General features: G+C 37.2%; 5 protein-coding genes and 1 long non-coding RNA gene across 9 annotated transcripts in view; 3 read left to right on the top strand and 3 right to left on the bottom strand.

Annotated features, from left to right (window-relative positions):
- The window catches only part of Sim (bHLH transcription factor single-minded), a 31,831-nt gene extending 30,066 nt beyond the window's left edge, over positions 1-1,765 (bottom strand). Inside the window, exon 1 of one of the 2 annotated variants that reach the window (XM_072005431.1) lies at positions 768-1,765. In XM_072005431.1, the coding sequence (XP_071861532.1) occupies positions 768-783 (16 nt within the window). In that variant the 5' untranslated portion in view covers positions 784-1,765. The remainder of the gene's footprint in view (positions 1-767) is intronic. The other variant, XM_072005429.1, reaches the window with a different exon arrangement.
- Positions 1,766-3,810: 2,045 nt separating this feature from the next.
- Positions 3,811-5,854, top strand: LOC139988246 (CWF19-like protein 1). Its single transcript, XM_072005433.1, has 2 exons — positions 3,811-5,292; positions 5,384-5,854. Exons 1-2 carry the CDS (start codon positions 4,009-4,011, stop codon positions 5,681-5,683), a joined length of 1,584 nt encoding a protein of 527 aa, XP_071861534.1. The 5' UTR covers positions 3,811-4,008; the 3' UTR covers positions 5,684-5,854.
- Positions 5,836-7,023, bottom strand: LOC139988249 (probable methylthioribulose-1-phosphate dehydratase). Its single transcript, XM_072005435.1, has 5 exons — positions 6,882-7,023; positions 6,693-6,787; positions 6,351-6,619; positions 6,046-6,247; positions 5,836-5,962 (listed from the first exon to the last, which is right to left on the bottom strand). Exons 1-5 carry the CDS (start codon positions 6,909-6,911, stop codon positions 5,857-5,859), a joined length of 702 nt encoding a protein of 233 aa, XP_071861536.1. The 5' UTR covers positions 6,912-7,023; the 3' UTR covers positions 5,836-5,856.
- A 257-nt stretch (positions 7,024-7,280) lies between these two features.
- Positions 7,281-8,414, top strand: Vlet (COMM domain containing 10 protein valette). The gene is made up of 3 exons (XM_072005436.1): positions 7,281-7,419; positions 7,636-7,999; positions 8,093-8,414. Exons 1-3 carry the CDS (start codon positions 7,391-7,393, stop codon positions 8,291-8,293), a joined length of 594 nt encoding a protein of 197 aa, XP_071861537.1. The 5' UTR covers positions 7,281-7,390; the 3' UTR covers positions 8,294-8,414.
- LOC139988244 (uncharacterized) overlaps positions 8,392-21,736 on the bottom strand; it is a 29,016-nt gene continuing 15,671 nt past the window's right edge. For all 3 annotated transcript variants that reach the window (XM_072005427.1, XM_072005426.1, XM_072005428.1), the window contains exons 3-11: positions 15,574-15,873; positions 14,845-15,069; positions 14,384-14,692; positions 13,934-14,233; positions 13,441-13,746; positions 12,731-13,033; positions 9,156-9,300; positions 8,918-9,072; positions 8,392-8,837 (exon numbers count right to left, since the gene is read on the bottom strand). In XM_072005427.1, the coding sequence (XP_071861528.1) occupies positions 8,533-8,837; positions 8,918-9,072; positions 9,156-9,300; positions 12,731-13,033; positions 13,441-13,746; positions 13,934-14,233; positions 14,384-14,692; positions 14,845-15,069; positions 15,574-15,873 (2,348 nt within the window). In that variant the 3' untranslated portion in view covers positions 8,392-8,532. The remainder of the gene's footprint in view (positions 8,838-8,917; positions 9,073-9,155; positions 9,301-12,730; positions 13,034-13,440; positions 13,747-13,933; positions 14,234-14,383; positions 14,693-14,844; positions 15,070-15,573; positions 15,874-21,736) is intronic.
- On the top strand, positions 12,962-14,250 carry LOC139988251 (uncharacterized). Its single transcript, XR_011800061.1, has 2 exons — positions 12,962-13,086; positions 13,350-14,250. It is a non-coding gene; the product is annotated as an uncharacterized lncRNA (long non-coding RNA).

The raw sequence follows: 21,736 nt of genomic DNA, 5'->3' as shown, positions 1-21,736 counted from the left end.
GTTTACAATTATTATATAATACGATGAAAGTTTCGTTCGAGAAAATGCAAATACATCGGACCAATATAAAAAGATGCTTCGACGACGGCCGCTTTTATCACGATGGATCGACGATTATGCAAAATCCTAGTTTCTCAAGGAAATTATCGAGAAAGGGATGTAATATTGATTTTTGAATCTCTCGTGAGACATGCGGGTACCGTAACGTAATATATATTGGGATACGTTCGACGGATATAGACGAACAATTTGCCAGCATCCGAACTACGGAGTCAAATTACACCTGTGCGCGTGTAAATCGTTACGTTTCGATCAAGATGTTACAATGCAAGCATAAATCTGTTTGATCGGAAACGATCGACGTGACTGTTATTTTACGACTTGATTTTTCCTACTGCCTTTTTGGCAATTCCCTAACCCTTTTTCGCACGTTCTTCCTTTGAGAGATGCTTATCAAAGTATCGGAACAGAATCGTTTATACAGCCAAATCCATCGGGGGAAAATAGTTTGAAATCTTGTAAAATCGTTTGAATTTTCAGATCGAACTTGAAACCTCGAATTTGATTTTCAATTTGAAACTTTTGATTTCCGAATTGAACTCACGTTTAAATCTGGAGCTTGTTCGATTCCAAAGTATTGCAAGTTCCCAAAAACAATATACATATTTCTTTCTTCTACGATATTTATAAATTATATCTCGTACTTACCTTACAACTATTTATCAAATCAAATACGACGGTGTAGTAAATCCGATAATTTTACTTACCTTCGAATAAACCCATACTCTCACCGGTGTTTCACCGGGGAAAGAGTCAATTAGTCACCCTCGGTGCGAAAGTGATTTTGGCAGCGGGGACGTCTCAAAGAGCGAACACTTTGATCAAGCCGTCGGCACTTGACGCACTTCGGTCGTTCGCGGAATTCCATCGAATATTATTGTTAATCTCTTTATGTATTAACTAATTCTACCGATTACATCGTTACTGTCAATCGTTACTTTACACCATTGTTAACCGTTTCATCTTACGAACGTTTAAGAGCAAAGTTCTTCTAAAATGTTGATAAAAATATTTTTCCACGTATACCGTAACAGAAAGGATAGATACTTCACAGTTTTTCGCACTTAACGTTCCTCGTATTAGGTTCGTTCGATTCTTAAGTCTTGAGAAAAATTACTCTTCACTTCCTCTCACGCACATCATCCGACGGAACTTCGACGAACGTAACTGGAAACCCCCGCTTTCGATTATAATGCATCGAGGACGTGTCACTCTTTAACGATACTTGTTACATATGTATCGATCAATCTCAAATAACGATCATTGTGTATAGCACTTACGTGTTGGAATAACGCGAGAACTATAAATATTTAATAGTTGGAACATTACGTGTTATATATTTCGATATCTTTAAGTTATGATTTTATCAATAATTCAATTCTAGGTATATTTTCATCGTCCTTAACGTATTTGGTCCTAATTTAATTCAGTGACAATTTTAAACGGTTTAAAGTGATAATTTAGAAATTTCTTCATTTCTACTTTAAATCGGAACTCGTTTCAAACACGCGCGCTCGCTTTGAGAAAAAGGTATGTGCTGGCTGACGGTCGACGATCGAAAATGCGCGCGCTAGCCCTCTGGAAGCGGGAGTGCCCTCAAAGATGGCGCGACATCTTTTTTATCCGGGGGATGCACCTCGCGGGATCAATTCATTGGGCCGTGACTACGCGTGTGTACTATTAAAACAGTGCCGTACGCATTTAGGTATACAACTGGATGCACGGTGCACGCTGGACTCCCCACCGTACCGTGGACCAGCGTTCCTCCAACTTGCTACCCTTTCTTCCATCTTTCTCTCTCTGTTCACGCCTCCCTTTCTATCCTTCTTTTCGTCTCACTCTCGACGTCACTCCCTCTCTCTCTCTCTATGTTTCTCCTACTCCCTCTATCGTTCTGAATTCTGCAAAAGCTTTCGTCGTACCAACGCAGCCGCATAACCTCACGAGCTGCGCTTGTGGCAATGATTTCTAACGTAGGCGGTACTTAAGCCCCAGTTTCATCCCATCGTGACCTGATAAAGGCTTTCATCGGGATAACGCAGCAATTATACGACGTTGTTCGCGTAGATTTCTATTCGGAAATGATTGATATTAATCGCGAATAATTATATTTCTAGCTTTTATTCGATCGATCGTACGTTCACGTTGAAAAATATGAGATTTTTACGGATTGTATCGGCGTTTTGCAGTCAGAAAGTTGAATAGAGGGTAGTTGAGAACCACTGAACTATGTATTACACCAAGCATTGTTATACGTCTAGATAACGCCTCCCATTCTGATTGGTCGGTTGGGTGGTACCACATGCCACGCCTAGTGTCGACTCTATGTAAGTAACTATCCCCACCATAATTTTACTAGCACAGACACACATCCAACTGTATCCGTTCTCTTCTTCTCGTTCTGTTTCATATGTATAATATGTCTCCAGCGCTGCTTCCGTTGCCGCCTCTCTTTGTCAACGGTCCTTTCCTCTTGTGTTTCTCTTTTTATTATTCCTGTTCACCGCAGCAACTGGCTAGGTTATACGAATGTCTTATATATATATAAGTGCGACTGTATTCGCGCTGATTGTGTAAAGGTGTGTATTTATTTACACTTCTTTTCGCTACTAGCGAGCGCAGGGGTAAGTTTCCGCTGTTCTCCATATAAATTCTTCCGGTTTCTCTCTATTGTTCTCGGTCAAACATATTTTAAATAAATTTCAGAGGCCATCGAAGATCTTTGCATAAATTTTTCTAAAGATAATTTTAAGACTTAAAGTTAATTATTTGCCACAAGAGATTTTTAGGTTATATAAGATTATCATTCGATTCTTTGTGCATCTGTCAAGATTGAAATTGTTTGCTTTAAATTGGAAATACCGTAAATTACTGGAAATTTTTTTTACGGTCATATTTTTGATAGACACAAATTTGTGCACGGCTAGCAGGTAGGCAAGAGAATTTTACGACGTGGAAATCGTTTCCAGATGTTAGTTATTTGAAGATACAAGGTAGTCTATTCGTAACAAGCGTCGTCCTGAAACTACTATGCTATCGCACGAAAATTCGCAACAAAATATATACATACCTACCTAGTAACTGAATGTTGGAAACTTTCTCTTATTTAACTTAGTCTCTGTGTTAGAACTTCGATCTTTTATAGATGACTATCGTTTTGAAATATAGAATAAAAATTAATTTATATGTACGCAGAAAATTTTTATGATTTTATACTTTGTGTTCTTATATACATGTAAGTGATGTATACGTTAAATAATAATCTAAAAAGACAGTTTTCTAACGTAATTGTCTGTTTCTATATTTAATATTGTTTGGGAAATATCAACAAGTATTACCGAATGACATTATGTACATATCAACAATATCGTTTTACGATGTGGTTTGACATCAAATCAGTGTAAACAATGTAAGTGGATATATCGACTGTAGAAAAGTATGTACTTTGCAAAGAATGAACGATTTCTTTAATGTCCTTTACCATCTTTATCGTTTCCATCACTACCGACTCTACTACCATAGACAATTATTTATTAACACATAAATGTGATAATTTAAATAGTTATGCTTTCCAGTGTTTCTCTCAATTATAGGGAATATAGAAGGATCTCTATCTTTTTCCAAGTGGATAAAACACGATGTTTATTCGCACTTAGTCTGGTACTATCATATAGTATCAGATTATTATAATAGGGACTTTAATTTACTACATTGAACTAGTAATCTTATAGTAACAAATTGAGATGTTTGGTATGTAGTTATTTAATTATTTCCGTTAAAAACGCGGTAAAACATTAGTCATGGAAAGTGTTAGTTTTATACAATTGAAAATATTGAAATAACAACAATAATAATAGAAAGCTATTTTAATTGTTAAATTCATGGATTTTTAATACAATTTCTAACTAATACTTATTGTGTATATATTTACTTACTGAAATTTAGGTTATGTTATTAAACATGACTGAAAAGCAAAAGGTATTAATGTGTGGAGATGTAGAAGGACATTTTAAATTTTTATTCAACAAAATTGATGCTATCAATAAAAAAAGCGGACCTTTCGATTTTTTGTTATGCGTGGGAAATTTTTTTGGCGAAAACAACGCGGAACTTGAAGACTATAAAAGTGGAATGAAAAGTATACCAGTTCCAACTTATATTATTGGCGCTAACGAGGAAGTTGATTTAAATAATTATCCAGATGTTGATGGTTGTGAAATTTGTCAAAATCTTACTTATCTTGGAAAACGTGGATTATATACTGCTAGTTCTGGACTTAAAATAGCTTATATCAGCGGTACAGAAAATAACTCGTTGGAAATAAAACCTACTTGCTTCAATGAAAATGATGTAATGTCAATTAAGCAAGCTTGTTTAAAAGGTCAACCTAGTTTTCGTGGAATTGATATATTAATGACTTCACCCTGGCCTGCTTATATTACAAATTTAGATCCTAATAAACCAAACTTGAAATATCAGGGTTCAGAATTAATTGCGTGGTTGACTGCCCAAGTAAAACCAAGATATCATGTATCGGCATTAGAAGGCATATATTATGAAAGACCTCCATATAGGAATCAAAGTCTGCAAGAAGGAAATACTGAAATTGCAACAAGATTTATAGCACTTGCTCCTGTAGCGAACAGTCAAAAAAGGAAATGGTTATATGCATTGAATCTGACTCCTGTTGACCGGACACGTTTATCTGAGTTAAGTATGAAAACTACAGATGAAACAGATATTCCATATCCCAAATCAATGCTATTAAATGAACCATCTCTACAAAAATCAGAACAACCAAAGCGTACACAGTATTTTTATGATATGGAATCTCAAGAAACTACTAAAAGATCCAAATCTTATGGAGGTTTTAATAAAAAATTAAAACGAGAATTTGATCAAACAAAGTGTTGGTTTTGCTTATCCAGTCCTGAAGTTTCTAAGCATTTAGTAATATCAGTTGGGATAGAGGTATACGTTGCACTTGCTAGAGGTGGATTGGTTGAGAATCATCTCTTAATTCTACCAATAACACATCATCAAAGCCTTTCTATTCTACCAAAAGAAGTAAAAGATGAAATTGAACGATATAAAGATGCTATAACCAATTATTATGCAACTATGGACAAAGTACCTGTATTCTTTGAACGTAACTTTAAAACATCTCATTGCCAATTACAAGTTGTACCTATTCATAAAAATCAAGCAGCAGCTTTGAAAGAAGCATTTGAGGTAAGCACTTTCGTTATGATTGCTTAGATGTTGTAAAAATGTAGATATTATATGTTATTTTTAGTAGATATTAATAATACTTTTGTTTTAGGAGATGGCACAATGTAATAATTTTAAAATATCACAATTACCTTCACACACCGATTTACAGCAAATTGCACAACCAGGTGTTCTATATTTTTATGCAGAGTTGCCAGATAGACAAAAATTATATTATAGGATAAAGAAAGACTTTCCACTCCAGTTTGGTAGGGAGGTATTAGCTTCAGACAGAATATTAGATCTTGATGATCGAGTTGATTGGAAAGATTGCCAATTGAGTCAAGAGGAAGAAATTGAGTTAGCAAAACGAATTAGAAGAGATTTTCAACCATTTGATTTGGATACTTAAAGATGTACAAAAGTTCAAGATATTAATACTATAATAGGTATATATATATATATATATGTATAATAGTATGTGTATATATATATATATATCATGGTTTCCGAAAAATATATAGAAATATTAATTTATTATCTTGTAAAAGTAATGAATAAAAATATTGTTATTAATTTACAATTTTATTCCTTATTATTATGTATATAATCTTTTGGAACCGCACCTGGATCTAATCCACTTAGTTTCATTTGTAGAGCTATGTCAAATAGGTAATCATAACATTCCGTCCTAAATAGAGAAAGACATATAATAGATGAAAACAAAAGATATACTTAACGCATTAGTAATATGAGTATTAAATTAATACACACATAGTTTTTGCTTGCTGCCATGTATCTCCCCAAACATAAACACCATGTCTTCTTACTAATACAGCACAAGTTTCTGGATAGGCAATGATAGCTTTTTCCAATTCATCTTTTAAATCCTCTTCAAACGGAGTATTTTCTATTATGGGTACCACTAATTCTTCGTCATAACGATATGCTTTTCCCAATTTTTGATTCCTTATGCCTACATTATATGATATTGATATATTTGCATAAATAAATGAAAGAGTATATACATATATATTATAATTACAAATACATGTAATAATATAATTATCATTTTATACCTTTTATCATCTCAAGATGGGTAACACGAAATTCTTTCCCAGGCCAATGTAATGTCACCATTACAGCAAATTTTGAATGGGTATGAATTACAGCTCCAGCATTTCTCCTTATATATGCACACATAAATAATGGAGTGCATTGAGATTTCTTCAACTTTTTCTCTACTGGTGGTAGTTCTAAATCATTTCCACTAATATCTTGTACAAACATTTCATCCGGACAAATGCGTTCTTTCTGAACACCGGATGGGGCAATATAAATTTTGTCTCTATAAATATAATAATTATTTTAAATTAACATATTCACTTTAATATATAATATAAGAAGACAATGTTATTTACTTGTGTTTAATAGATATTCCTCCACCAGTACCAGTTACCCATCCTAGATCATAAAATTGTTTACATAGTTGAGGAATTAAAATTCGTGGATGTTCCTGTAAAATAATAAAAGTATTAAACTTATACATATTGAAGTTATAATATCAATCTGAATAATTATTTTTAAGAAATAATTATTTTAAGTAGTACCTTGTCGTATTCGGTATAATCTGAGGACATCTTTAAATATTCTGAAAATTTTCGGACTACTGTGTTGTTTTCTACACGTTCATAATCTTATCTATGTACTTTGATCCAGTGATCACGGTATGCGCACGTGCGTTTATGTTTGGGTAATAAACTTTTGATAGACCTTAAATTATTTTTTTTTTGGAAGAAAACAGGTCTACGTAAGACCTAGTTTTCTTGATTGTAGTATATATCTGTGTAAATCATATTTATAGTACAAATACGATATAGTGCAAATCTTAATTAATGTTAAAGTTATCAAATGTACAGTTTCAGTACTGATACACCCACCTAAATACATGCATAATTCGTGATATAAGAATGCTGCACACAACTAACTGCTATTTTTTAAAATTTCAGCGTTGATTAACTAAATTAATACTAAAGATGTAATGTCAAATCATGTTCATTGATTTCTTCAACTTTTTATTCTCGAGTTAGTCGCATAACCTATAAATGTGTCAAGTATCATGGCTTCATGGATCACAGTGACACCGCGGTAGTATTTAAATCTTTAATTCTTATTAAATTGGTTTATTGTAACTTATAAGCATTATCTTAAAAAAATAGAAAAATCTAAAATTTGCTGCGAGTGTCGTTTATCAAACATTTTTCTTTTTTTTGTTCGATAAACGACACTCAGCAAATTTTAGATTCGTAGTATAGTGATTTCATATTTCAGTTGTTTCATCTAAATCGGCATTATTTGTTTTAGGCTCGAACGAGGTTTAAAAATAGCGAATCAGGTAGACAACAGTAAATTCCGCTTACTAATTAATCGTATTTGTCAGACACTTCAGTCTGCTGTTGATACAAAAATATTCAGTGAAGAAGAAGAGGAAAAACTATTGGTTTCCTTGGATTTGAATAAGGATGATCTAACTTGCCTTTTAGATGCGATAATATTGATTTACAAACAAGCTACTTGCAATATTGTAAAACCGCAATTGATGGAAAACACTTTGAAGGACACTTTTAAAACGGATGATGAGAAAATTCAAATATTTTTAAATGCATGGATTACATACAGTAAAGGAATAATCGATCATTTTAGACAGATGTCCATATTTCCTGTTCAGGTATGTCACGATGGTAATGACCATCAGTATTATCTACATGGATGGATATAGGAAATAAAAACATGCATTTTATACTAATTTATTCTGTTTTAGGTTAAAGACATTGATTGGTGTTTAAATATTCAAGCTGCATCTTCCTCTATCAAAAAAGACGCGCGGCCAATGTCATTATTGCAGTTGAATTTGACAGGAGAAGAGGAATCAAAATTAACAGTGGAATTCGATAAGAAAGAACTTATAGATCTGTATCATAATCTAGAGAAAATACAGTCACAATTGGATGCTTTTAAATAGTATTTAGTTACTAACACACGCGCATTATACACACACACACACATTATATATATATACATATATAGTTATTGTATAAAAGGTTTATATTATATAAAATATATTTTCTAACTTTTTACGTTTATTATTATATCTTTATTTATTAATACATTTGTGTTACAAGTTAATTTTGATTTTACGATATACTTAGATTTCAAAAGAACAAATTTAACTCATTTTCGGAGATTTTTGTACTCTTTCGATTACTTCCTATATTTTCCAACATGCTCGTATAAATGTGGGCTTCTATTTGGAAGAACGCTATCGATATTTGTTACATTTTGATTTGGCTCGGAAATTTGTATATCTAATTTTGATGGATTTTCGGTATACCGTTCGTTGTTCACCTGCGAAACCCGTTTCTTCCCCGACGCAGCAACAGTTTCTAAAACTTTTGACGAGTTCCTTATAAATAAACGTGTTTTACAAACTACCAAAACAACTATAATGATCATTAGGAATAAAATCAGGGTCGTCAGAGCACCTACGATCCATCCCAACTTTTCATCTACAACATCGAATTGAAAACAAAATTATATGTATTTTTTTTCAAAGTTTGATAGCATAATGAAATCTAATAATACTCACCGCCAAGACTATTTAATAGAACGAGTGTTGCGCTTCCTATCTCTTCGTCAGTGTCTGGAACAGTAAATTTGCACATCCAATTCCCTAAATCTGAATGATCGGGTTTGAATTCCAAGGTACATACGCCTGTATGATAATCCATCTGTACGTTGTGTCTAGAAATCAAAGAAAAAAAAAAAAGAGATAAAATTTAGAAAGTTCTCAGTTTGGACAATGTTGAATTAAGAAGAAAAGTTACCTTTTCGTTTCACTGATATTCTGAAAAATATGAGTTTTCGGCGCGTGGATCCAGTGGCATTGGACTTTCGATAGCACAGTTTCTACTTTGCACGAAAGAGTGGTCATTTGATGGGGCACAGCCCACAATGCCACGGTCACTGGTTCTAAAAATCATCAATCTTTTCTGTAATCAGTACTTTGTTTCGTCGATTTCTTTGTTTCTAGCCCAATCACCGAAAGCGTTGATGTCTCTCCTTCGGTAGTGCAGATTCTTCCAGGATCGAACATATATCAACGCGTGTGCATTAAGTGTTCACACGGTGCACAAGCAAATTTCACGTGACATATTTTTTGTTAGGGTACAATATGTGAAAAATGTGTCGATGTGTCGAAGATGTTCGTTGTGTAACGTGTGTTCACATATGGCAAAGAGTATGATACTCAAAATGGTATATTCATTAATGGTACACGATTTATTATACATGTATACATATATCTTCAAAAATATCATTCATTTAGATAGGACGTTTTAAGTTTATTTCGATGGTATATGTATAGCGTTAGTATCAAAGGCGATGGGAATGAGAAAGACCGCAATGACGTTTTCGTATTATCATTTATTTAAAGAAATGGTTTACAATGCCGGAGAGACTGATACTCAAGCGCGCATGGAAACGTACGACGATCCACCGATCACATCCCGGTGTAGATTCCTGTATTGTTCACGTTGGGAACTTAACAGTAACTCAATGGCACACGAAGGTATTAATTAGCTTCGAACGAAAGCGTTCTACGTTTGATTATTACACGCGATGTGTATCGTGTTCCCTATGAATATCCGGGACTCTTCGAACGACAACGTCGCAATTAGAATTCCTTCTTTAATATTGATATCGTTTGCTGATATTATTTTTGTGCCTTTAGTAATTACAGTGATTCAAACGTAATTATTATCCTTTCGTAGTGACGGCCGGTCGACCGACGGCAACGACAACGCTACATTATTCGAAACGAAGGTGAACATCTTAAACGGGACGCTTAACAGTAAGAATTGTCTACTTAGAGTTAATTTTAGCATGTAATTGAATATAATGAGTATGTAGAAAGTGCGTATCGTAGTATTTCTAATAACAAAAAAAAAAAACCTGTTTGATCGTGGAGTTTTCGTAATGTCATCGGTACGTTGACTTCTCGTTTAGCAACACGTTGGTCACGGTTCAGCTAACTTGATTCGTTAACGGCCCCGTGACGAGTCTAATCGTTATTAGCACACTGGAGTCTCTTAAACGACCTACTTCGCTTAACAAATAAATATTCGTAGCCTTAAACATTAAAATTTCTACGCGTAGTCTTTTTAAATAGTTACTAGCTAATGCGTCTCAGATCTAACGTTACGCGTGAGAACGAACGAAGAGCACGAACGCTTTTTCCCTGGTTACTCTCTTACAGCAGGGCAATTTGCGCAATTGTTCTGCTGTTCGTCAAAACGTCTCGAATTAATTAGCATCGCTTTGAAAAAACTTTCGAATCCATCGTCTTATCAAAGAAGTAAAAAAAAAAAAAAAAAAAAAAAAAAGAACAAAAAGAAGAAAATAAAAATGAAAAGAGAACAGAACAGAAGAAACAATCTCGAATCGATGGATCGTAAGTCGGCAAACTTCATTGGCGAGCGTTTGTTCAAAGCACTTTCCCTGACTTTCGACAATAAATAATACGAGAAATGACAATAAACGTAGCCAGAATGCTCGCGAAAAAGGCTTACACACACAATACGGTTTCGCGTACTTACTAACGCGGCTACTAACTATGCTAAATGCGAAATCATTTGAGCGTAGACCTGCCGTTGAGCATATAAATAAGAAAGGGTGAATGACATTGAGTGATAGATGTTATTTAACGAGTAAGGTGCGCTTCTTAAGCGTGCCATCGATGGGGATAAAAAGAAACATTACGCTTGAAATACAGTTTAGTGAGCACAGAGACATATTGCATGGTATGCTTGACAAATAAGATAGAGAATTTAATGGCGCGGATGAAATAATTGTTATTAATGGAACGATCTTGCTGGATATATTATTTAGCGTTCCTTTTAACGATACATGTGTCCTATAAGAAAACCGGACAGCATTATTAATCGCTCATTAATTGCCAGGCTTTGATTAGCCCCGAGGCATAACGATCTAATAAATCCTCGTGAAGATTTATCAAGGAATTGCGAGGGAAACAATAATGGATGCGACCAAAACAGCGATAAATTAGGACGATCTAATGCTAATCGATGCAAATGCGATATGTGCGGTAACGGTACGCTGGGTAACGAGCAAGGAATCTTATTGTTTGTTGCAAACGTAACAATGGATCCCTTACAAGAATCGAGGAAAGAAAATGCTAAAACGAATATGATAATCTCATTTAAATAAAAATTGCAGACCGAAGAAACGGATATACTTTTTTTCTTTTTTATATGTCTACCTCTTTTACAATATATACGTGATTGATGACTATATTATAAGTCATCAAGAGAAGTAGACATCATCTATGAGACTCGAAACATCGTACAGATTCCATCACCACCGCGATGCCTTCACCCACAACAGTCTTCGGAGAACTTAGACGCGATCAATTCATCGTCTACGGTACTAAGATTGATGATCGATCATTATTTTCGTTCTTTCTACGAATTCCTTTAATCGTGCCCGCGCGGCTTTCAATTCTATATTCTAAGACTTTGCGATACACAGTACAATAGCGCGATCGATTTTTCTCAATGCTTTGAAAGCTAGTCACTGTCCTTTTTTTCTACGTGTTTTCCCAGTGACGATCTTCCAAACGATATCGATCAAAAATACTAATGTCCGTTACACGATACATCGTGTATACATTGCAGAGGATGAGTCACTTAATTAGAATATCCGGAAAAACGACTCCCAAATGCCGGAAAAATAACGTCGAAGTCCCCTTCCTTATCCACGTTCATTCTTTTCATATATCTGCATATTTAAAAAGAACTGACTGTAAGAAGAATATCAAGTTTAGTTTTGTTCAATCTTTGTCTAACGCAACCAAGCAAAATGAGATGAATAGTATGCAAAGATGATCATCGGTATACGGTGACAACGATCGTTAATATCGTGGTTTCATAAGAGACGAATCTCGGCGATGATCGTCATTGATTTTCTTCCGAGAAAGAACGTCATCGTTCTTTGTATAAACAACAAAGAACCGACCTTTCTTGGCAACATACGCGACCTTTACGTCCACTCGTTTACAGCCTCGAAAAGCGAATTACACGATTGCCGAGGTGAAAAGTTTCTCTCGACGCCATTACCCGGAAACTCGATTATTTTTTTACAACTTCTTCGTGTTCCAAGTTCAAGTTGATGGACTCATCCGTAATTTGCTAATATATACACAATATAGGTTGATGCTGTACACTCCTCAGGATCTATGGCCGATCCACGACCACGCCTTGAAGTTGTTGCGAATATCGCGAGGCGACCAGAGATCCATGGATCTATGATCGACTGCTCTTTGTACACCCTCACCCGTGAAAGGAAAGGAATGTCGCGAATCCGTCTCAAGATTCTATGATACCTGGTTCCAGAAGACTCAGCTTGGCCGGAGGTGCATCCGTGTAGTTCTGTTTGCCACGTACCCTGGCGCCACAGGTCCACAATCCTTCTTGTTCCGCTAGTGCGTGCGTCAGCCTGACGCTGCAGTCCCTGGCCTCGCTTCCGGCCGCCGGAAATTGCTTTACCACTACCGTGGTATTCGAGTTTACCGGGGTCAGGGACCATCGACACTGTTCCACGGCCGACGAAGTCACACAATGCAGGAAGACGCTCCCTCCAGCTGATATTTGGATGTCTTGAGAGAGCTCCGAGAACTTCACTTCGTCTGAAAATTAAATATTACGATGATATTTTAATATACGGACCCTATAACCTTTGGTAAAATTGAATACGAATGCATAGAGACGCGTTAGGCGTGGAATTAGTATCGAGCTACGTAATATAAATATCGAGAATATGGTAATACGATGCTGAATATAACGTAATAAAAATGAAAAACGAGCGAACGATGGAAATGAAATGTCAGGTAATAATTAGATTGCTGATAGATCTCTGTGTATTTATGGGGAATTTGCATATAATATGCAAAGTATAGTACTCCTTATCTAAAGTATAAATTTGCATTAACATCTGCTGTTTAGTAGCAAGAAGGTTAAAACGATAGAAGGTGGAAGAAGTTATGGAAATGATAGAAGGTGGAAGCAAGAAGGACGTTGACGAAAATAAAAATACCTTGCTCGAATACGGTGAGCTTGACGAACGGTGAGGTCAGCATCGTGTTGAGGGAACTGATCGACACCTGACAAGCCCACTGACCCTGTTTTTCGGCGTATACTCGTGGCAACGTGAGCGAACAGTCTCTACCAAGGTCGCCATTGCTTGGGTATTCCTGAGCGATGATTTCTGGCTCGTTTCCGTGAAGTGATTTCCAGGTCCACGTACACTTTTCCACGCGGCTGCTCGTTACGCATTTCAACGTGGCCTCCGTACCAATCGGAACGGAAGTGTCCGACGGCATTTCAACGAAGTTGACTTTGGCTGGAACATCGATCGAGATAAATTGATCGATTAAATCTACGTTTTGGCAGATAAACGTGCGAAGAAATCGTGCATCGCTTGTTAATTTTCGCGTTCGTTAATTTTCTAACAATATTGGTCTGTGAAAAGATATATATATTTCTAGGACTTGATTTTTTATATTTTACAGAAGACCAGGTATTCATACCTGTAGGTAGAAGGCTAACAGTCGCAGGTGGCGCTTCGTGAAGAATTCCATGCGGTGACAGTCGTACGCCACACGTCCACAATCCTTCCTCCTCGTACAGAACGTTCTTGAATCTTACCGAACAATCGTGATCCGCGTCTTTGTTAGGATTGAATTTCTTAACTAACAAAGGTGCCTGGCTCGAGTTGGATGCCCTCCAGGACCATTCGCATTGTACCACTGGCTTGTTCACCAGACATCTGAGAAGCACCGATTCACCAGGCGCTACTTGAATTCCTCTGGATAATTGTACAAATTCAACTGCGAAAGAAGATCAACGTCTTTTGTAATTTGCTCTATCGATTATACATATCGCGAGGAAAATTGTAAGGAAAATTTATCGTTACGATATTGAAAGGAATTCTTTAAAGATATGGTTTCAAGATGATAAAAAGAATTCGCATCTCTTACCTTCCGAAATGAGAAATCGAATGGGATTCGACTGCGTGAACGAAGAATTCGGATCGATTCTGCCGCCACACGTCCAGTATCCTTCTTGCTCAGGCAACACGTTCTTGAATTTGATACTACAATCGGTGCTGTCGTTGCCGAAAGCTGGAAATCGCTTCACCTCGAGGTTCCACGGCTGCGATTGGTTCAACTGCCTCCAGGACCATTGACATTCACGGACAGATGCTTTCATCTGGCACATTATTTGCGCCGAGGATCCTGCTGGTACTTCCACGACGTTATCGAGTTTCGCAAATACGATCAGAGGATCTGGACATTTATAAATATCAACATTCATCTTGCTGTTTCTTACTTTCTTCGTCTTTAATTATTTTCTAACGAATAAGTTTTCAGATTCAGGAAATATAACGTAATTGGACGTCGAATTAGAAGGATAAGAAGAGACAATCAACATTCCATACTCTGGTGCTCATTAACGATGCTCAGCTTAGCAGGTTCCGTGCTGGTGAAAGGATCATTCGTGGAAGTTCTCGCGGCGCAGCTCCAGTATCCGGTCTGCTCGTGCTTCGTACTTGAGAATCTTACGGAACAGTCGTTGCTATTGTTCCCGAAGGCAGGAAATTGTCGTACCGGCAGTGGATTGGTAGTCGGCGTGGTTGCCGTCTGAATCACCGAGACCGTGGTGGCTATAAATTATAAGAGAACTTCGATAAATACACGGTACACGAGTGCCGTGGAAAATAACAAAGCTTTATCGAAAGTTTGACTCACGGGCGTTCGTCATAATCGAAACAAATAAAAAATTGTATTATCGATTGTTTTATTCGCAAAGACGAAATATACTTGGAATCGATCGAGCATAAATTTATTCTATGATACTTAAGAAGCTTCAACGTTAAACTCGAAGTATTCGCAATATTGTGATTAGAGTGCGGATTCTTATGCATTTATGCTAAATTTAAAGCTCGCGAAAATCCACAGAATCCGTATAATATCTAAAAATATATAAAACATCAGAAGTGGAGTACTCATCGTAATCTATAGTGGATGAAACAAATTATTGTATAGATTCCATTTTTCTGGTTCCCTTCATGAAAGTATGAAATTGCATAAAAATTCGCAAATGAGTAAGAAAATTTAATGGATTTAACGGATTTGTCTTTAAATATGAAAACGTATTGGTAACTAACTGGTCGCTGGTGTTTCGCTGATATCCGGAAGTGGCAGGTGAACCGGTGGTAAAGGTTGCCAGGACCACTGGCACTCGGCCACAGGATTAGCGGTTCTGCATGCTAGAAGAACGGACGAGCCGAGTTCCGTTTCCGTGTGCTCCGGAACGTTCACGAATAGCACGGGGCTCGGTGGCGCCTTCGTTCCTGGCAAGATATCGTCCATCGAGTGACCCTGAATTTCAGGATCCATAGAAATCGGGCTGATCGTGGTAGCATTGATCGTTGTAGCGTCGTTAGACTCTTCTGGCACAGGTACGCCTATCGACAGATCGTCAGGATGGAATTCGACATTAAAAATGAAATTTCGAATTTCGCTAGACTCGTACAGTAACTTGGAGATGTTTAAAGTTTGTTCGGTAAGATCGTGGAAAAAGGAAAGTCACATATTAAAATGGATCGTTTGAACATTGCCTCGTAGGTTGCGTGTTCGAGAATTCCAGAAATATTTTAAATACCGCGACATGTATCGACAATGCGATCACGTTCCTTTAAATTACCAACTTGTCTCGCATTCGAAAATTTCTCAAGATATCATCCAATGAAGGGAGAATTGATAGAATAATGTTATCAGGGTTTAATTATTCATTTTAGGTAGTGTTATCTTCAAGGTCTCAATAATTTCTATTTCTTTATATTATTTATAGAAACCGAATCTATAGATTTTTATCGTTTAACGAAACTTGTTGTTCGATGCTTGGTGGTTAAATTTTTACCAGTTTTGAGAAACCAGAAAAATTGAACAGGCTCCGTGTTCCAACGAAGAGTCACATCGTGATCCAAAGGAACTCGGTTGAACATATATATATATGTAGGACACATCGGGCAGGAAGCTACGACAGTCACGTAGACAATCGCCTTGCGTCGCGCGTCTGTCGCCATGTGCAAATAGAACCAGGGACGGATCGATAATAAAATATTTGTTAAAAGGGGGAACCACGAAGAATTAGCGTCGTAAAACTCGGTTCGATACACTGTGTCCAGAATACCAAATCAACCGTTCTGCAACACAAGTCCTACAATCTCATTGGCAATCAAATCGAATTTCGATAATTCCTTCTTTCCCATTTCTACCACTTTCTTTTCGATTTTCACTGGAAGTTTCACTTCCACGCATCAATCTTATCTTCCTAGTTATCGCAGTATCGTTAGGATCTTCTAATTAACGAGCGAGCTCTCGTTAAAAAGTTGCCTCGACAGCAGAATTGCACGCGTAAAAACTCGATAGAACCATCTCGAAATAGCCCGTATCGTTAATTGTATCGAAAGTCGGCCGTTTTTGTTCGGCGAACGATCACGGTCAAATTTCTCTGAATGAAAGAGCCACCGTGTGCACCGTTCCACACTTTCTACGTGGCCACGGTATGTAATACGCGTCCGTGCCGAACTTGGTCCTTGGTATTGTCTCGTTACGTTCGCCATGTGGCGAAGCTCGTCCTCAAGACGAGCAAAGCTGGTCGCTGACACTGGAAGGTCGTTTCCCACTTTACATTGACATACTCATGGCTGGTAACTGGTAATATAATTTCACTGCATTCAAGGTGTATAAACTTTGGAATTTATAGTAGACACGTAGAGTGGTCGTGCCGATTACATTGTTGACGACGACGATGGTTCCAATGGTTTACATACATACACAGCGTATACATTCTAATGGCTATTATTCCGCACTCCTTAATCCAAAAGTTTCTATCTACCAGTTCAAAATTGGAGAATTTTTATCATTTTCTTCCTTTTTCTTTGTAGCATCGTTGTTTCTCTTCGTTCGATTTAAAATATTTAGCCATTATTCTGTAACAGCCTGCGCAATATAATTTTACACAGGAGGCAAAAAGATACGAAGACCTTCGAATACTTTAACGTAATATCTTGAACGAAAAGAAGACGGTATCGTGCAGCGTATTTACAAAGAGTTTATAAATAATAAACGAAAACTCAAGAGAATCAGATTGCTTCAGAAATGTAGAAAATATTCTACGTATAGATGTTGCTTAATGTTAATAGTAATATCTATTGCAGGAATATTAGGGCCGTAATTTGTAATTAGAGATATACGTGGAATGTTAGAAGGTAATAAACGGAATATCTGAGATTTTCGTTGAAAAACTTTCTCTCCAAATAACAGTGATTTTCGTACAATGTGTTTATTAAGCCATCGCTTCCTCGTTTCTTTCAAGTATTTAGCGCTATTTTATGCGTTTTAAATTATTATTCGAAACAGTGACGTGGCTAATCCGCATCCTTCGTCGTTTGACTTCGCTGCAGTGGACTGTGGGAATTGTTGCATAAGGTGGTATAGCGTGTGTAGGTGTTACCATCTGATATAATCATATATAAAAATCAACGATAATACTCCAACGTAGTTAAATCCAACATAGTTCGTTTCGAGCAACTTCGTCAATTACTTATTTAATTCGTTGAACGACTTTGTAAGTCTGTCGTTGAACAGAACAGAGAAATTTGAATTGCTTTAGCGGACGTATTCGTCAAGGATACGATAAAACTGGATGAACTTTGAAAGGAAAGAGCGAAGAAGAAAAGAAAGAACGGACACGATCGTGCAGCATCTAAGTCACGCCGTATTCATTCAGCCAGTCCAAGGCCACCGTTTACTTTCTTCGTACTTTCTTACTTTCTTCATCGCGTCCTTGATATTCCGCCACGTAATTTTCGATCGTTGCCCGCCGCGAATCACTACGTTAACAAGCAATATATTCTCCACATCACCCACGCTGTCAAATATCAACGCACCTGGTTACATTTATTGGAAAACTCTAATAATTTTCCATTTGCATTTGGTATTTTATGTCGCAAGAAACATATGGAAGATTGCATATTATAGTGGCGCGAGCGAAGATTTTAAGAATCTCAATTTAATCGAGCATTTCACTCACATTTTACGAATATCATCTGGTTAGTTTTCTATTTAATCGAGTTATAGCTTTATACTTTACGACGATAAGTTTTCGTGCCTCGGAAGACTATATAATGAATATCTCGTAATAATGAACGCAAGATACCGTTCTGTAACTACAATCGCCATGATTCTTAACCAATTAAACGATGCTAATGAAATAACAGACTTGTAATAAAATAAGCAGAAAATTACGCGTTAAGATACATTAAATATAAATGGATATCCTGATATTTATGATCAGCAGTGAACGTAACGTTCCTTCGATTAATACCATTCGCCAGAGTTTTACCATACGATATGACTGTTTTGTAGATCGATCAATGATTTAACGGGCGATTAGCCGCGGCTGATAACCTTGCCGATTAAAACATCGGTATTTCGAGATTTCGTGGTGGCCCAGGTACGCGTCCCGGATGTATCTTCGCAGGTCTCGCCGTGACTAATTCCACAACAATGGAATCTCATCCCAAGATTATCGACCGTAAGACAAGGCCAGCCGTTTCTTGTGGCGAGGAGTGGCCGCGAGAGAAGCGAAGAACGGAGAAAAACGAGGATTCGACCAAGTCGAAGAGGATATCGTTCCGTAATTAAGACCGAGCCGATGGACGCGCAACCACGGTCGTTAACCTTACATCGATGTCTCCGGGAGGACAATTAGAGACACCGGCCGATTTCTTTTCCCACGTAGACGACGTTGTGAAACTCAAAATACGTCGGCTGGGCGTTGCCTTTTTGCAAGATTTCCATCGCGATAACCACAGAAATTTCGTTCGTCGACTAAGATACTAAGAATAGTGAAAATATAAATGAGAGGACGAAGATGGTGTGTCGAAGGGCTGGCGATTGAACGATGAGTCAGGGAGATTGAATTTTGGAAAGTATTTTAGAAAATACTAGCTTACTATATTTATGGTATACCAGCTGGTATGCCAGCAACGTTCTCGAAGAACGTATATTTTAAGAGAATGCAAAAGTTTGACTTGCTGGAATGTTTGGTTAGTATTTTTCGTCAATATGTACCTACTTACGAACGAGAAAAAATGTATATTTGCACCGGCATTTCAAGAAACTATTCTTCGAGGAACGCGTGTAGATAATCGTTCAGTATAATCTAAAATGTTCCCGACAAACTTCCAAACGATTATCAACTTTTCACGCGCATACTTTTCAAACGAACTACTTGTTTCTTAACTGTGAAATTGCCCTGTAATTACCCTCTGCGAAAATGAACATATGTATTCACGATCAATTTTTTTAACACTATTAACCTATATCTCATGCTTTCTGCTCGTATACCGATTTCTGTCACATCTAGGGCATGCAAATATTATACGCTAGAACTTTGATTATCGCTATTGCAATCACGACGCACAACGAGTGCGTATCAATTATTTCAAAATATTCCAAGATTAATATTTTAAAGATTAAAAACATCTAAACAAAAACATGACAATCTTTTTCTACCGTTGCTCACCGATCTTTCTTACAAGGAATCACAATTGAATCTTCCATTAATCAAAGTTCCAATTACTGCGTTAATCGGTATTATTATAATCAAGATTCCATCGATCTCTGCCGAGTTTTTCTCGTTACTAACCGAAACCACTCGTGGTTCTATTCCTTCGCCGAAGAATCTTCTTTTTATAAATTATCAAAATCGAAAAATACGTGTTTGCGATTACGGAAGAGTAATTGACGCAAAACTGGCTAGTTGTCGGCGGAACCGAGTCATTTTGCTCTTTCAGAAAGCTCGCAACGTGTCTTATCAGCACGCGTAATTCAACGCACAAGATGAAACGACGTAGTTATACGCTATCACGGTCGTAAAGAGTGGAAAAAGAACGGCTCTAAACTATTCCTGTATTCCTTTCACGTTCCTTCTTTTAGCCAGCTAACGAGCAACAGTGACGTCAGTTTCATTTTCAAGAAAACCTTTCCCATTCCCGATGACTTTGAACCGGGATGACGAGGAAGAAATACTGTTCGAGGAAACGATTGCCATAGTCAGGTTTCCCAGAAAGGATTCGACCGCGCTCCCAAATCGATGACAACAGGATCGACGGAGAAAGCTTCTCGACAGTTGCCGAGTTCGTTTCGAAGAAGGATGATTTTAAAGGCAAACGAGGATGCTTCCGTTCGTTCGATGAATCTTCCCGAGTTTCCTCGTGTTCCAGAGCTGTACGTTAATGCGATGGGATCTCGATTAACCGCGGCTTAATCGACGCCGAGGCAGACCGGTTAAATCGAGACTCGCGGCTATCGAGTTACTTTAATCTATTTTATGTATGCCTCTTTTCACCTATCGTTTATGCATTGTATGGAGATTATACGTGAAGTTTTTCTGAAAATTTCAAAGCTCTGCTGCTGCTTATATTAAATCTTCATTATTTCCTTGTTCAAATGAGACGATTCGCAAACGAAGATAGATGATTTCTAAGCGAACAAGGAATTAATCGAAGTGGGTCAAGAAAATACGATAAATCTTCGTTGACTGAAGTTATTTCTTATAGAGGTAAACTCATGTTTTCTGTAAATCGTTTCTTTTAATCGATTCTATCTATTGTTCGCATCTCGGGATGATGCCTCTTGAGAAATATTACAAAATCAGTACAGGCAGTGTATGCGTTCGATCGATCTATCGAGGTATGTAACTCGAGATACGAGAACGACCGACGATCGTTTATTTCATTGCGATCGGAGCGTTGTCCTTGGCCAGGATTAACCCCGGAATTCATCGAACCTCGGTTCCGTTTCTTCATACGACGCAGTAGTTGGTCACGGTGGTACCAGAAGAAAAATGTTGGTCCCGTAATGAACTTTTTTGCTTTTGCTGTTTTAAGAAACTGCGCAAACGAAACGTGAAAGTACGAGTCGATAAAAATTTCGTCACCAATTGCTAACGCTGTTTTCGTGGCGCTCGAGTTTTCTACATCTTCGATGAAGCCACGTCTCACGGTAAGGAAGGGAAGGAAGAAGGAAGAGTATGTAGAATTCTTTAAAGCGTCCAAGGAGCATCTTGCACGCTACAGAAGTTGTAGATCGGGAAGGTTCGATCGTTGCTCTTTTGACACCTTCAGATGATTATAAAGCGCGAAACAACGAGTTGCTGGATATTGCTGCGAGCTTCAGCTGCTAAGAATTATCACAAATTGTAGTAGTTAGGAAAATATAAAAACGGTATTCGTTGAGGCAATGTTACAGGAATCG

This window comes from Bombus fervidus, chromosome 6 (genome assembly GCF_041682495.2).
Source record: "Bombus fervidus isolate BK054 chromosome 6, iyBomFerv1, whole genome shotgun sequence".
Taxonomy (NCBI): Eukaryota; Metazoa; Arthropoda; class Insecta; order Hymenoptera; family Apidae; genus Bombus; species Bombus fervidus.
Note: the sequence above shows the minus strand (reverse complement) of the source record. Positions and strands in the feature narration are given on the sequence as shown.